Raw genomic sequence first — 13,765 nt, 5'->3', positions numbered from 1 at the left:
ACCAATAGGAAGTAATCTGTGTTTATTCGTTATGGAAAGCAAAGATTTACTTTTATGAACAGCATCAGTTGCTTAGCCAATACAATCAAACAATGGCCCATTAATCAGAATAATGTAACTCTCCAGTTCTATATTTACAGACGCTGCCATAAGGACAGAAGTAGTTCCAGACTGAAGGCGAACAGAATCCACACAAACACACATGGACTAATTACTCAAAGTTGATGTTTGTGTTAGGAATTGGCTGAACATCAGATGAAATTAATTTCATGGTTTTGGCTCCACATGTCTCTTATTTGCAAATAAAAGGCAGGTTTCCCCTCCGATTGTGGTTTCTTTTTCTGCTTATCATGTTTTAGCATCTTTGGATTCCTTGAGACATAAACATCGAAATGCAAGCCAGTGCTAACTTTTGGCTAAGAAAACCCAGGTCTCATGAGTAGATCTAGTTTGCATGCTTACAAAACGAACGCTCTGGAAATCGGTGTTCCTCTCCAAACCACAAAAGGGGATGTCTACATTAAAAAGGAAGCTAAAAAACTAAGGGCCAAGTCCTGGAAGTCTTTAAACGAGCTTTAACAAGAACACACTTGAATGGGAGTCCCAGCTGGCGAAAGCACTGCAGGTCTTCCAAAGTTCCTGTGCAGTGAAAGATATGACACAGACAGGAATCAGGACAGGCAAGAGCTGTGGCTGACATTTCAGTCTCCATTTATTCCAATAAAACAAAGAATTACAGGTCCTAGTGTTCACAATGGGTGATGGGTTCTTGCCCACGTGTAACAGTGTGCAATTTTGCCCCTGATGTTTTCACTTCTATGTCCTACAATGCTCTGTTCAGTCAAAAACAGGATAATTTATATTACTACATGTTAAACCCTTTGTGTTTATCTTGTTTATACTTCCTTCGATTTAATTTTCTCACATTTAGGAAACAAACGTTAAACTTTAGTTAAATGAATGTGTTGGCATAAGTCAACCTGTATTCTTGCTTGAGTGGAGAACTAGCTTCTAAGTTTAGACACTTGATAACCTGGCTGCAATTGCCTGAACTACTTCAAACTTGAAACTCCTTTCTTGACTTGCAGGCAACTCGCCCCTACAATACACATCTGTCTGCTTCCATGATTAGTCCCACTGAAATCAAAGGACAGTTAAGAACTGGCTTGAGTAAGAAGAATTAGGACTGTGGTTATCAACGAATGGTTTGCTAGCTAGATGCTTTCTCTCTCCATGAAGAGAAACATATATACATTATACCACATATGGAAAGGTTGCCAGCACCTCCTATCTATCTGGCTGACGGGTGCAAAGCAGGGGAGTTGCATTCAGTTATTTTGTAAGAGCATTTTATATTGAATTTATTATATTTTATGATTATTATTCTACTTAGGTTGCACTGCGGTACTGCACTAAAAGAAAAGCAGCCCTTAATGTTACCCGAGTCACACTAGCCACAAGAACAGTATTTTATATAGTTTTTGCAATCCAGTCAATAGTTATTGACTACTTCGGGCATATCCATCACATAGAAGTGGGATGCAGTCTAACTTTCAAGTCATTAAGGAAATCAGAGATTAATTCCACTGTAAGGTAGTCTCTGGCATAGAAAACAATGAACTATAAAATGCAATTTATAACCCTAACAGAGACAGGGAAAATAAAATCACGTGCAGCCTATTTATGCCTTATAGCTTTTGAAGTGGACGAGGGCTCGCTAAAGAGAAATAACAACAGTCTAACCTTTCTCTGTGCCAGAAGCAGAGACTCAGGTCGCACAGCTAAAGGAAACTGGATATTAAGATAGCATTCTTCAAACTATGCAGGAAATATCACACCACCAGAGCATCTGAAAAGAGCTAATTTGTAAAATGAACAGCCAAGGCAGAAACTCCTGCTGTTATATTTATAAGCTTAGCAAAACCATTCAGGGAGATATTTTCAGCCACTGTTTGAAATTTCACTATTTTCCCTAAGCGGAGAAATGTCTTGGGCTCCAATCCTGCCGAGATGTCCTTACGGGCTGAACCTTAACTTTGAAGTCAATGGGTCTGGATTTAGAGGTGAACTCCTAACTCCGCTGAAGCCAATGGCAACCTCCCCTCCCTCCCATTTGCGACTCGACAGGGTCCGGAATTAAACCACTCTGCAGAAAGCTAAAGACGCTCTTAAGCCTTTTCAGGATTGAGGCCTTTTTCTATCTCTCCTCTTCAGCACCCAGTTCATGAGAGAAGTGCTTTAGTTTCCATGCCATAAAGAGGGGAAAAAAGCACCTCCTTCCAAATGCCAGAGAAGTTTCGTTTCTGATTTAGGCCTCGATGAAATTAAAAGCGGGAAAAAAAAAAAAAACTTAAAAAAAACCCAAACCTGAAAGATGCAAAATGACAGAAAGAAGAAAGCTAAGCAATTGAAGGCTGAAACCAGTGCAGTTGAAGTCAAACAGCAAAATGAGAGATGGATGATTTACCTAGTTCACTGTCCAGTTCCTCCGTGTGTACCCCTTCTTCTCCAAGGGAACAGCAGTAAACGAGACAGAAAACATTAAAAGAAAATTTCAGATACCAGCACCAAGCAAGAAACCCCCTCCAGCCAACAGCAGAACCAACACCAATTTCGAACAGGACTAGGCCGAGTTTTTGCTTCATCAGATCTTAGCGACCAGAATATTTATGGACTTGGATGTGAACCATAAATACAGTTCTTCCACTGTCATAATCATCATGTTGACCAGTTTACTTTCACAACACAATGGGATGTGATAAAGTGATGTTTTGTTGCAAAGCCATCCTCTCAAACATATATGTTAGCATATCTACCAGAAAGCCAAAGTTGAGTATTAATGTACAGATTTGAGAGGAAGGCTTTACCCTTAAACTGGAAGTAACTTAGGGACCTGAGGTTAAGTGAATTGGAGATTTGGACCCCAATGCTGCAAAACAAAAGTACCAGCCCCCACCGTGGAATTTCATTATTTTCAATAGGACACCACTGGACGGTGCGGCGTTATGAGATCTTTACTGATCCGGTTTCAAATGTGCAAGCCATCAATATGCAGCATCACTATGTTTATCATTAGCAGCTCCATTTTCATCAGTTAACAATGACACAGTTGATTAAGGTATCACTTAGCTTATCAATGCTAATGCAGTCAGGAAATGAAAGGTGAAGACAAAACTAGAATGCAGATGGCAAAACAAACTTGGACTTCATACAGAAAAGCGCAAGCCATGTTAATGAATGGTACAAACAGAAAATACAAGACCAGAAAATTGCCGTTGAATTTTTCTGACACTTAAGAAATATTTGATGTGTTTTAATTTACCCATGAACTGTTCGCATTCGAGTACGTCCGAGCTATTGTCTGGAAATTGCAGTGTGAAAGGCTAATTGGCAATTTTTGTACAGTGTAGTCAACAGAAAACTACTGATGACTTCCAGGAACTGGGACCCCGACATGGAGAGGATGCAAGGCAAGTGCATCCGAAACAAGCTGGAAAAGATGTCTAACACCAAAACATTTATTGTACATGGAACCAGGCCCACACACACACAACTTCAGATGGGAGTAGTCACATATACACACACAAACACACATACAGCTTCAAATGGGAGTAGTCTTACAGGGCATTTATACATGTGCTCCAGGAGTGGGGAGAGAAGGAGGTGCTTTAATTAGAGCAGCTCCAAGAGCTGTTTTAATTAAAGTGTCCAGAGCGTCACGTGCATCAGCATCCCCACACTGAAAAATAGCAGTGAGCTTTAGTTAAAGCATCCCTGCAACCAGTTTTCAGCACGGGGACGCTGATACGCATGACGCTGTAGTTTGCTGTAGCATTGTAATTACCATGCTCCAGTGGACTCAATTAGTTAAGCCTACTCAAACATGCCGTAATTACAGCACGTCGAAGCAGCCTCACCGCACGTATATAGGCGCCCATTGACTTTAGCATAACTACTCGGACAAATGACATCAAGGTTTAACTGCTTTGGGTTGGAATTTGGTAAATCTGGATAAAGTGTACACAGAAACAGCTTTGATGATTTTACCCTTTTTGAGGCCTGCCTGCTTCCCCACCCCGACAAACTCCAGATTTTTTGTGGATTCTAAAGAAATACCAGAACAGAGAACTAAAACTGTGCAGCACACTACATGCACCTGTGAAATGATGAATTTAACGAGTTGCTGTTAAAAAATTCTCATTAGTTAGCAAATAGAAGTGGGGAAGATAAAATTAGCTAAACGTAAGAAGTTGCTGAGCAAAGGCACTGCTACTCATTAAAACTTATTACACAGCTATATATTTATAATCCCAATTCGGCTGTTCAGACAGCAATTTTTAATTGAAAAGGGGATCAGATTTCTCTATATCCAGAAGAATCTAGGGTCCTGAACAGAGATGCAGGGTCCCCCTGATGTGTCGGCTTGTGGCTTGACATAGTATGCAAGTGCAAGCTATCTCATGCTTAGTCACAATGGCACATGCCTCTTGCTAACTTCAACTAGACTACTAGAGGAGCTCAAATCTTGCTGTCAGCAGGAGCTAGGACAGGGGAAATGCTTCTGGGAAAAGTCTGGCTTCAGGCAGAAGCCAGCTGAGGCTGAGATTTATGTTTTGCTGCATTTTTGTTTCGTGGTGTTGCTTTTTAATGTGCTAATAAAGCTAAATTCCAAAAAGAGGGGAAGCTTGGAGAGTACAAGCTGTTTCCTGCAGACCGGGGGCTCCACCTATATAAAGCTGTGCCACTGATTTCCTGGTGAAACAATTTTTTTTATCCTTATCCCACACAAGGAACAGCCCAGGGGTAAGGACTTGTCCAGAGTCCTGGAGACATCTCCATCTGGTTCAATCCTAGTTCTGCACAATCAGGCTCTGGAAAGTAGGGTCCCTCATTTCAAAGGGACTACACCTAGCAGGCATGGACAAACAGTGTGCAAACCTCCTGTCCATGTTTTGCATGCTCCCTGAAAAGCCTGGCATTTTGCACTTGCACAAGTAAGTTGGCTGCCTGGGTATCAAAGAAGAATGCATAGTTTACGCTGGGTATGATGTGCAAAATTCAGATGGGGGGGAAAAACAGGGAGGCCAAAGAATTGCTCGTGGAAAATGTAGCAGCAGTTTTAGAGGCCACTTTCAAAACTGATCCAAAATGGACAACTTTGTGCTCACTTCTTTCCTAATTATAATAACATCCCTATTTCACAGGAACCTTGCTCCAAAGGACGTTTGAGGTAGTGACTAATCACAACGCCCGAGTGAACTTTAGGATGATGGTGCCAACACGCATGCACTAAAACTCTCAAGTTCTCTCTCTTGAGCTAGCACTGTGCCAGTTAAAAGTTTAAAAAGTTACAATACTACCATCATTTTTGTCTTGAAGGTCATTAGACCAAACTTTGCAGCACATTTTCCCAAATGTCGTGCTAATCCTGTCTTATTTTGTTTGCAGTTTTTGGTATTGAAGTACTTTCAATGTCTTTTTTGAAGAGACACTTAAATAAAAGCATCCCCATTCATTTGGCTGCTTTAGATTGGACATTGGCTTGCATTTTCAACATCTCAAGGAATACAAAATTAGAACAGTGCAAACTACTCAGTGATAAAAATCCATCATATCGAATAGCATTTGTATGCAGTGGTCACCGCATGAACTAGACTACCTGAATCTGACACTGAAAAGTGAAGCAACACATTATCTTTTGATTCCACCCACAGAAGGAAATAATAAATGTCCTTTGGATCCATATAAAACATGGGTCAGCAACCTGCAGCCCATAGGCCAGATTTGTCTTGCAGAAACACTGGATGTGGCCCGTGGATGTGGGGCTTTAGCAGCGTTCAGCAATGGAGGGCTTTGGCCTGCTGCTGGAAGAGGTTGCCTTCCCCCGACATAAAACATCCTAGGCACAGTATAACATAGTGAACCATTCAGAGTGTATCTCTGTGTGCAAAGGGAAACCAGGCTAGCATGCCTGTTTGAGGGATTCGTATGACATTCAGTATTGGTGAACAGTTAAACCTTTTTTGCACAAACGTAGAGGGTCTCCTACTTACAGCACTGGTGCAGGACAATTTGAAAATCACAATGGTTGTTTTGCTTTTAAGCCACAAGTTTATAACAAACTCATCTGCATAAAGGATAGCACTATGCACGTCATGTTTGTCAGTTTTTTTTTCTTTTCCCTTGTGCAATCATGGAGAAGGGCTGGGGGAGGGGACAGAGGGAGGGAGAGATGCACAAAAATCTATGTAACTAAATTAGACCAAATGCACAGAGTTTTATTTGACTAGTTTCAGTCTCTTACCATCATCTTCACATTCTTCTAGAGGCTTCTGCTGTTTGTTCAGGCACCGTGGGTCTAGCCAAGATGTTGTTTTAGTATTATGGCTGCAAACCAGAAATGGAAACATGACCACTGTTAATAAATGAGAACTATAGGGTCAGCTTAACTGAAGGCAACTTTTTGATTCAGAAGAAATAGAATCACAATTTTGTTTCAGCAGGTTCGGAGAATTGTATACACATATATACATAGCTACACACCCAAATAACTAAAATATATTTATATGTATAAATGTTTGCTATAGATATCTATATATCAATACTTATCTATATATAGATAGAGATAGAAATATCTATCTATCTAGTTAGATAAATCAATATATCTATCTAGATAGCTATCTAGATGGATAGATAGATCGATTAATCTATATAAATATATCTACCTATAGATCGATATAGATATAAATGGCTGGATATCTAATATAGCTAGATAGCTCTAGATAAATCGATCGATAGATATTAGCTGGAAAGATTCCTGTGTATGCTGCAGGAATTACTATGTCATGGATCTGCAAAATTTTTCCACCTGCGGATCACATGTCAGCATGGAGATCGTCTCGTGGAACCTGCAACTTCCGACAGGAGCTGGCTACTTTTATTTCTTCTGGACTGATTTGCCCAGCTCCTGCCCCTTCTTTCCATAACATGTATAAATCGCATTAGCATTGAGTCAAGTACACACACTGAGACAAGGACAGATCTGTAAGTCAGTTTTAGTGAACAGGAACAGACTTTATAATGCATTAATTCCCCTGCCCGCCCTAATCTTTATGATAAAAGGTTCACCTCATTGGCAGTCCAGGGCCTGAGCTCATTATAAGATTGTGTGCATTATATACCACGCAGCACTCTGCACCCCAGAAGTGTTTCAGGAAAATGAAAGCAGAGGGACTAAGTCACCCTCAAGACATAACTGAGGGTTGAATGCCATGTGGGAGATAATAATGACCCCCCCTTAGTTTGACTGGAGGTACAATAGGTAAGATGTTGTTACCTATTTTGTTTTACAAACCAGTGCACCTCCTGACGTGATTCAGATACCTCTGGGGAATGGCCAAATCGACAGCAATGTAAGGTCTTTGTGAGCAGCAGAGGCCCCACAGCACCCAATGCTTCCCACCCTGGTCTTTCCCCCTCTTACGTCTGGGATTGTAGCCTGTGCAGCAGGGAGGCGGGATGCTCTTCTAGGCAGACCCAGGAACCCCTCCCCGGTAACACCTGAGGAAGGGTGCTTGTGCCCAAAGTCTTGCAATTAAATAATTTTTCTTTTTTGCAAAAATCTAGTTGGTTTAATAAAAGATATCACCTCTACCATGAGCTCTGATCCCTGGTAACTTGACCTCTAGCCATTGTAGGGCCATTCTCACTACCACCCTTTAGCATAACTCTTCTAAATCACAGCCAGACCGGACTACAACATGCAGGAGATGCTCAGTGGGTTCGAGTTAACACGCTATCCAAAGTACTAGGCCAAGGGAACGACTTTGTACCTGGGTGCACTATATTCAGTCTGCAGACAGAGGTCCTCAGTACCCAGTCCTGCACTGTGCGAACCTTCAGAACCAAACTATCCTTTTTTTTGCTCAAACCCTGCTTGGCCAGCTATGGTTTTAGCCTTTGGTATCAAGCAACATTTGAACGCTAACGACTAGCTAAACGCTGTGTGAAGAATCCCTCCCACCAGCCCATTCTGTTGATTAAACTGCTCTCGTCTGAATAAGTCTATTTAAGTACAATCAGAGCATATTATTTATGGGCTGAAAAAGAAATCAATATTAGTAGCGCTTGAAGACTGCCAACAGCCTAACGCAGTCATTAAAAAAACAAACAAACACCAAAAAAAATTCCACATCATCATCATCATCATGTCCTTTTGATTCTTTCAAAGACCTCGTGCCAAGTTTTGCTGTGAGTTATGCCTCGCACATTAGTACTGAATTGGGCTCCTGGTCTTTGATGAGCAGAGCGGGATGTTAGCTCCGTGGTTTTGAAACAGGCTGAACCTGCAAGAGGAAGGATTTTTCTTCCCATCTCAGTACATGCATGCAGGCAGGCTCCTGAACTCAGCTCTCAGGTAATTAGGAGCTTTCATCCCAGCCTAGAAAATAACTGACCTATTGGTCTTGAATCTGTGACCTTTTTTTTTTAAACTGCCTGTTGATCTTGAAAGTATGATTGCATTCCTTGATTGTGCTATTAAGAGAGTCCAGCTACCTTTCTGTAATCCACAATCCCTCATCAAGTCTAGTGAATCCAAATATCTCTGAAGTCTGGAAAAGTTTAGATGCAGATGCAATCACTAGATGAGTGCGTAGGAGGAGTATCACAACAACAGTTTATAACCAGCAAGGATATTTTTTGCTCTGATATGCAACTGTGCATAGGAAATACACATGCAGACACCATCTCTGTATCTCCAGGGTTACCCATATAGGGGAGGGAGGAAAAAAAAAAAAAAAAACAAGAACAAGAAAAACATATGCTTTACTCTATAAAATAGACTTCTCCATTCTCGGTATAGGCCATCTCCCAATTTTCAGGTAGAGGACCTAGGTTATCCTCTGCAGGAGGTAGGTATTGGGGGGGGTTCTGAGATGGTTCCGTGGTGGGAACGGTGGTGAGGCTATTATTCACAGGTTGCGGTGCTGTCTCTCTTACGCTCTGCGTATTGTGCTCGTCTGGGTTGCCCGAGTCTGCTGCAGAACAACAGAAACAGAAAGCGTTAATGAGCTACTTGCTCCCACATTTTTCTGGCCTGTTCATTTCTTCATGCATTTGGTTTTAGTTCCCAAATACTTGCTTCACTCTGAATGCACAGGGCCCCCGAGAAAAGAGACTGCCAAGTTGTCCCGCTATTCCTTCCCAACCCCCGTCTTTCGAACTGCTGCATGCAAGAGCAATGGGTCTGTGAGTGGTTTGAGGGTCCGCTGAGAGGGTTGCAGGACTGGGGCTTCAGAGAATAAGATCTCTTGTTTCTAAAAGAACTGAACAGGACAATTTCTGCTGGACATAGCAAGAAGCACATATAACACTATCTGTCCTGCACCTTGTATATCTATAGGGTTTTATACTACTGCTTATCACTATTGTATCTAAGCATGTTCAACAGAAGGTCAATAGCAGAGTCTTAGATTCATAGAAAATGAGGGATGAAGGGACCTCAGGGGGTCACATCTAGTCCAGCCCCGTGGTCCAAGCAGGACCAGCCTCAACTACATCATCCCAGCCACGGCTTTGTCTACTGGGTCTTAAAACCTCCAAGGATGTAGAGTCCACCACCTCTCTGGGTCACCTGTTCCAATGCTTTACTACCCTCCTCATGAGAAAGTTTTCCTAATATCTAACCTCAGCGTTCCTTGCTGCAACTGGAGCCCATTGCTCCTTGCTGTCATCTGCCCCCAGTGAGAACAGTCCAGGTCCACCTTCTTTGCATCCCCCCTGCAGGGACTTGAAGGCTGCTATTCAATCCCTTTTCAGTCTTTTCTTCTCCACTAAATCAGCCCAGTTCCCTCTGCCCCTCCTCACAAGTCATGCACCCCAGCCCCTCAACCATTTCTGTTGCCCTCCACTGGACTTTCTCCAATGTGTCCACATCCTTTCTGTAGTGGGGGACTCACAGCTGGACACGGGACTCCAGATGTGGCCTCTCCCATGCAGAATAGAGGGGAAGAATCACTTCCCTCCATCTGCTGGCAATGCTCCTACCAGTGCAGCCCAGTATGCCATTAGCCTTTTTTGCAACAAGGGCACACTGTTGACTCATGTCCAGCTCACTGCCCACTGTCACTCCAGGTCCTTTTCTGCAGAGCTGCTGCTCAGCCAGTCAGTTCTACATTGTGCCTGCCCGCAGGGATGCCAGGACTCTGGGACAGGTGCAGGGTGCTCAGCATCCAGAGAAACCAGTGTTTGCTTGTCTTCAAATGAGGAGCATCATTCTGAGGATGCCTGGACCACAGCAGTCCAAAACTATGGTGGAGTTTGACCTCTGCAGGCTTTTCACACATCCTTAACTACAGCAGCTTGTCCATACACCTCAGGCCTGTGCCCCTAAATCCTAGGCGCAGGGAGATTTCAAAAGTACCCAAGTCATTTGCAAATGTTTTAGGCATTTCTGTGTCTGGTGAGGACAGTTGTGCTTCTTAAAAAGTCTGGGAATCTGTGGCAGTGCCCCAGCTTCTTGACTTGGTCACCCCAAATCAAGGATGTTTGGCTGTTTTTGTGAGTGGTACTAAAGGAAAAAAATATATTTTCCAAACCAGGGGAAAAAGAAAAAGTTCAAGACTCTGCCAACACCTTTACTGTCTGCCTCCAGCACAAGACCTTTTATCTGTTTGTAAGCAGAGACTGGCAAGATTAAGCAGCTAGCAATCTGCACGGTGCACAACTCACGCTAGTGAAAACATGCCAAAGAAGTCAGAGCCAGGTCTCTCCCACAGAATAGGAAGGATTTTAATATGGCCAGCACAGGTGTGGATGATATGGACTAAGTGCATGACAGTCTTTTGTTGGTGGTGGACAGAAGCTCTTTTGCGCCTGTCTGGTGGAGACGATGCGGGTGGCTATTATGTTCTTGCAACAGGTTAGCAACTGCCTCTTTCTATAATGCAGAGCGAGGACAAATACTTAGCGTATCATTATACAATGTATTACATTGTGTGTGTGTGTATATCTGTATATAGATATAGATATATCTGTATATATCAATATATCTGGATATAGACATATACTGATATATGTGTGTACGTCTATCTTTAGCTATCTAGATATATTGATATACACTGATATATCTAGATATAGATATACACGCACACATGATATAATACACCGTATAATAATATGCCTAGTATTTTTCCTCACTGTGCATAGATAGATAGATATATATATATATACACACACACACACACACACACACACACATAGTATCTAACATATATTATACAATATATACTATATTATATTAGATATATTATGTTACATAATATTTAACAAGTGTTGAAGACTTCTTTGCAGCAAAAAAAAAGAAAGCTTTATCCGAAAACCCTAGCTCAGCAGTTCCCAATTTGTGGCGGTACACAGACAACCTGCAATAACAGATTTATTATAGTTACTTTATGTGACAAAACTTTCCCGGTGGTACTTAAGGCTGAACTGCAAAAATTGCTGGCAGTAAAGCTGTATCATTTTAAATTGGTGGTACGCAACGTGTCAGAGTTTGGGAACCGCTGCCTTAGATTGAGGGGTGATGACCAGGGTGCCGCAAGCTCCTCTCAGGGATGCCGCAGTCCCTGGGCCCGACGAGAAGAGGCAAGCAGCATTCAAGCCCCTGGAGGCGCCGCTGCAGGAGCAGACAGGGGAAAGAGCAGGGCATGAAAGAGTCCTGCCTCCTGCCACCTTCACCTGGCACCAGCCACTGCACCAACAGCCACTGTCACCCCCAACTTCCGCCTCCTTCAAGGGATGAAGCTCTCCAATCTGGCCCACCAAGCAGCACCATGTGCCAGCCCTGCCAGGCTCTCAGGGGCACCCCGCCTGCCCTGTGGCACAATGAGATCCTTTTCAGGGTGGCAGAAGGTAAGCACTTCAGAAAATAAGTTCATTTTTAGAGCACCATTAAATTCTGACATGGTATTAAGGGGTCCCTTGAGTCATGAAAGAGGTGCAGAACCAGCGCCCTAGATCTTTGCCAGTGCAGAAGGTGGTACGACATCTAATGTGAGGGTCTTCCCTTGGATGCTTCGTCATAACTGGACCATCACGTTTATGACCAATACAAAACCGGGAAGCGTGCAGTGGGTTTCTTTGGCCTTTTCTTCAGTCCACATGGCCTTCCAAGGTGATGCTCTCAACTGGCAACCATCATAAGATTTGTTCATTTAGCAAAATCAGCTGCCTCATATATGGAAAAAAAAAAAAAAAGAGAGATAGAAGTAGATCTTTCTAGGGAGAAACGTCTACAATGTATTTTTTCCAACTCACAAAATACTTAAACATTTTGGGGAGAAAAATATAACATCCAGGTGTTCCCCCATAATTTTTAAGTATTTTGTGAGCTGGGAAAAATATATTGTAGACAGAGAACAGACTTTGGAAAGGGGCAAAAAAAGAAAAAAGACACCGTGGTTCAATCCAAGAGGCATCTTTTCAGGAAGCCTGCCGAGAAAAGTGGGGGAAATAAAATCCACGCGTCTCATGGGAGGGAGGAGAATAAGTTTGCTTTACCTGTAAAGCTACTGCTCATTTCAGGAACATCATCCTCATCCTCATTCTCTGTATGCACTATGCCAGCATTTTGCATATCATTGTAAGACTTGGTTCGTTTTGGAGTCGACTGCTTGGAGCCGGACTGAAGGTTTTGCAAAGCATCAGTGGTAATCACTTCCCCACCGACGGGTTGGCTGGGAGGCTTGGGTGTTCCATAATAGTTACCTAGGCAATAGAAACACATTTGCATGTTCAAAAGAGAGCAGATTTCTCCGCAAGATTGTTTTTTTATTCCATCAAAATCTTTTTAACTTGATTAAAGGACAAAGAAGAAAAAGGAGGTGGGGAGATGCAACTGTTCTGGTTTTTAAACTGGATTTCATTTCTGGAGTGGACTAGAAAGATTTCTTTCCTTTTAAGTTACTCGTGTTGAATGCAGAAGTAGAAGCAAGGGTTGCATTGTTTAGAAGCACTGAGCATACAAGGACTAAAACAAAGGCAGGCTCAGTGAATAGCAAAGCTTCATCTCATTACATTTGAATTTCAATTAGTCGTCTTTTTACGTATGTGCACCCACACAATGTTGTGTCAGATTTAGAGTGAGCCCTGCAGAAAATAAAAAATTCATTACTTCTATCACCCAGATGTGTGATGAAAGGCAGGGATGACCTGCTTTAATACATGTGTTACTTTTGGGTGGCTGTTGCATTTTTAAAAAGTAATCTCTCTCCAAAGGGAAACTTTAACAAAGAAAGACACCATGTGACGCCTACTTTCTTCAAAGAGGAAATTCAGCTCTTGGGGTCAGTTTGGTTAGGACTGAACAACCAACTCTTTACAGCAAAACTGTTAGGGGCAAATAGTCTCCCTGAGTTATGTCAACATGTGACTCCCACTGCTTTCAACACGACTTGGACAGATTTAAGCCGTTACCTTAAAACGCACAACAGCAAATGCATTTATTTCTCCTAACCACGAAATGAAAATATAGGGTAAGTGGAGATTCATCGAATCAGACCCTCAACCCCGACTGCTAAGTATTTCAGCCCTTCCCCGCTCCATCATCAACATACCGTTACTCCCCTTGATCCTGCAGAAATCCTGGAAGGATTGATCCTATCCCAAAAACACCTTTCCATCTAAGTTATGCATGTTCTTCATAATGTAGTTTATAATATTTAAGATTTCCATGAAGGAATTCAGGTCAGTTAGAAAAATGCTA

The 13,765-nt window shown here is 42.3% G+C and overlaps 1 protein-coding gene across 4 annotated transcripts in view; it reads right to left on the bottom strand.

Annotated features, from left to right (window-relative positions):
* Positions 1-13,765, bottom strand: part of MAGI1 (membrane associated guanylate kinase, WW and PDZ domain containing 1) — a 179,706-nt gene that overhangs the window by 68,234 nt on the left and 97,707 nt on the right. For 3 of the 4 annotated variants that reach the window (XM_019536694.1, XM_019536692.1, XM_019536697.1), the window contains exons 3-6: positions 12,562-12,768; positions 8,831-9,038; positions 6,305-6,387; positions 2,468-2,503 (exon numbers count right to left, since the gene is read on the bottom strand). In XM_019536694.1, coding sequence (XP_019392239.1) covers positions 2,468-2,503; positions 6,305-6,387; positions 8,831-9,038; positions 12,562-12,637 — 403 coding nt within the window. In that variant the 5' untranslated portion in view covers positions 12,638-12,768. Of the gene's footprint in view, positions 1-2,467; positions 2,507-6,304; positions 6,388-8,830; positions 9,039-12,561; positions 12,769-13,765 lie in introns of all 4 variants that reach the window. The other variant, XM_019536693.1, reaches the window with a different exon arrangement.

The sequence above is a fragment of the Crocodylus porosus genome, unplaced genomic scaffold (assembly GCF_001723895.1).
Source record: "Crocodylus porosus isolate Cpor-Errol unplaced genomic scaffold, CroPor_comp1, whole genome shotgun sequence".
In the NCBI taxonomy this organism is placed as follows: domain Eukaryota; kingdom Metazoa; phylum Chordata; order Crocodylia; family Crocodylidae; genus Crocodylus; species Crocodylus porosus.
This window is presented reverse-complemented; position numbering and strand designations above follow the sequence as displayed.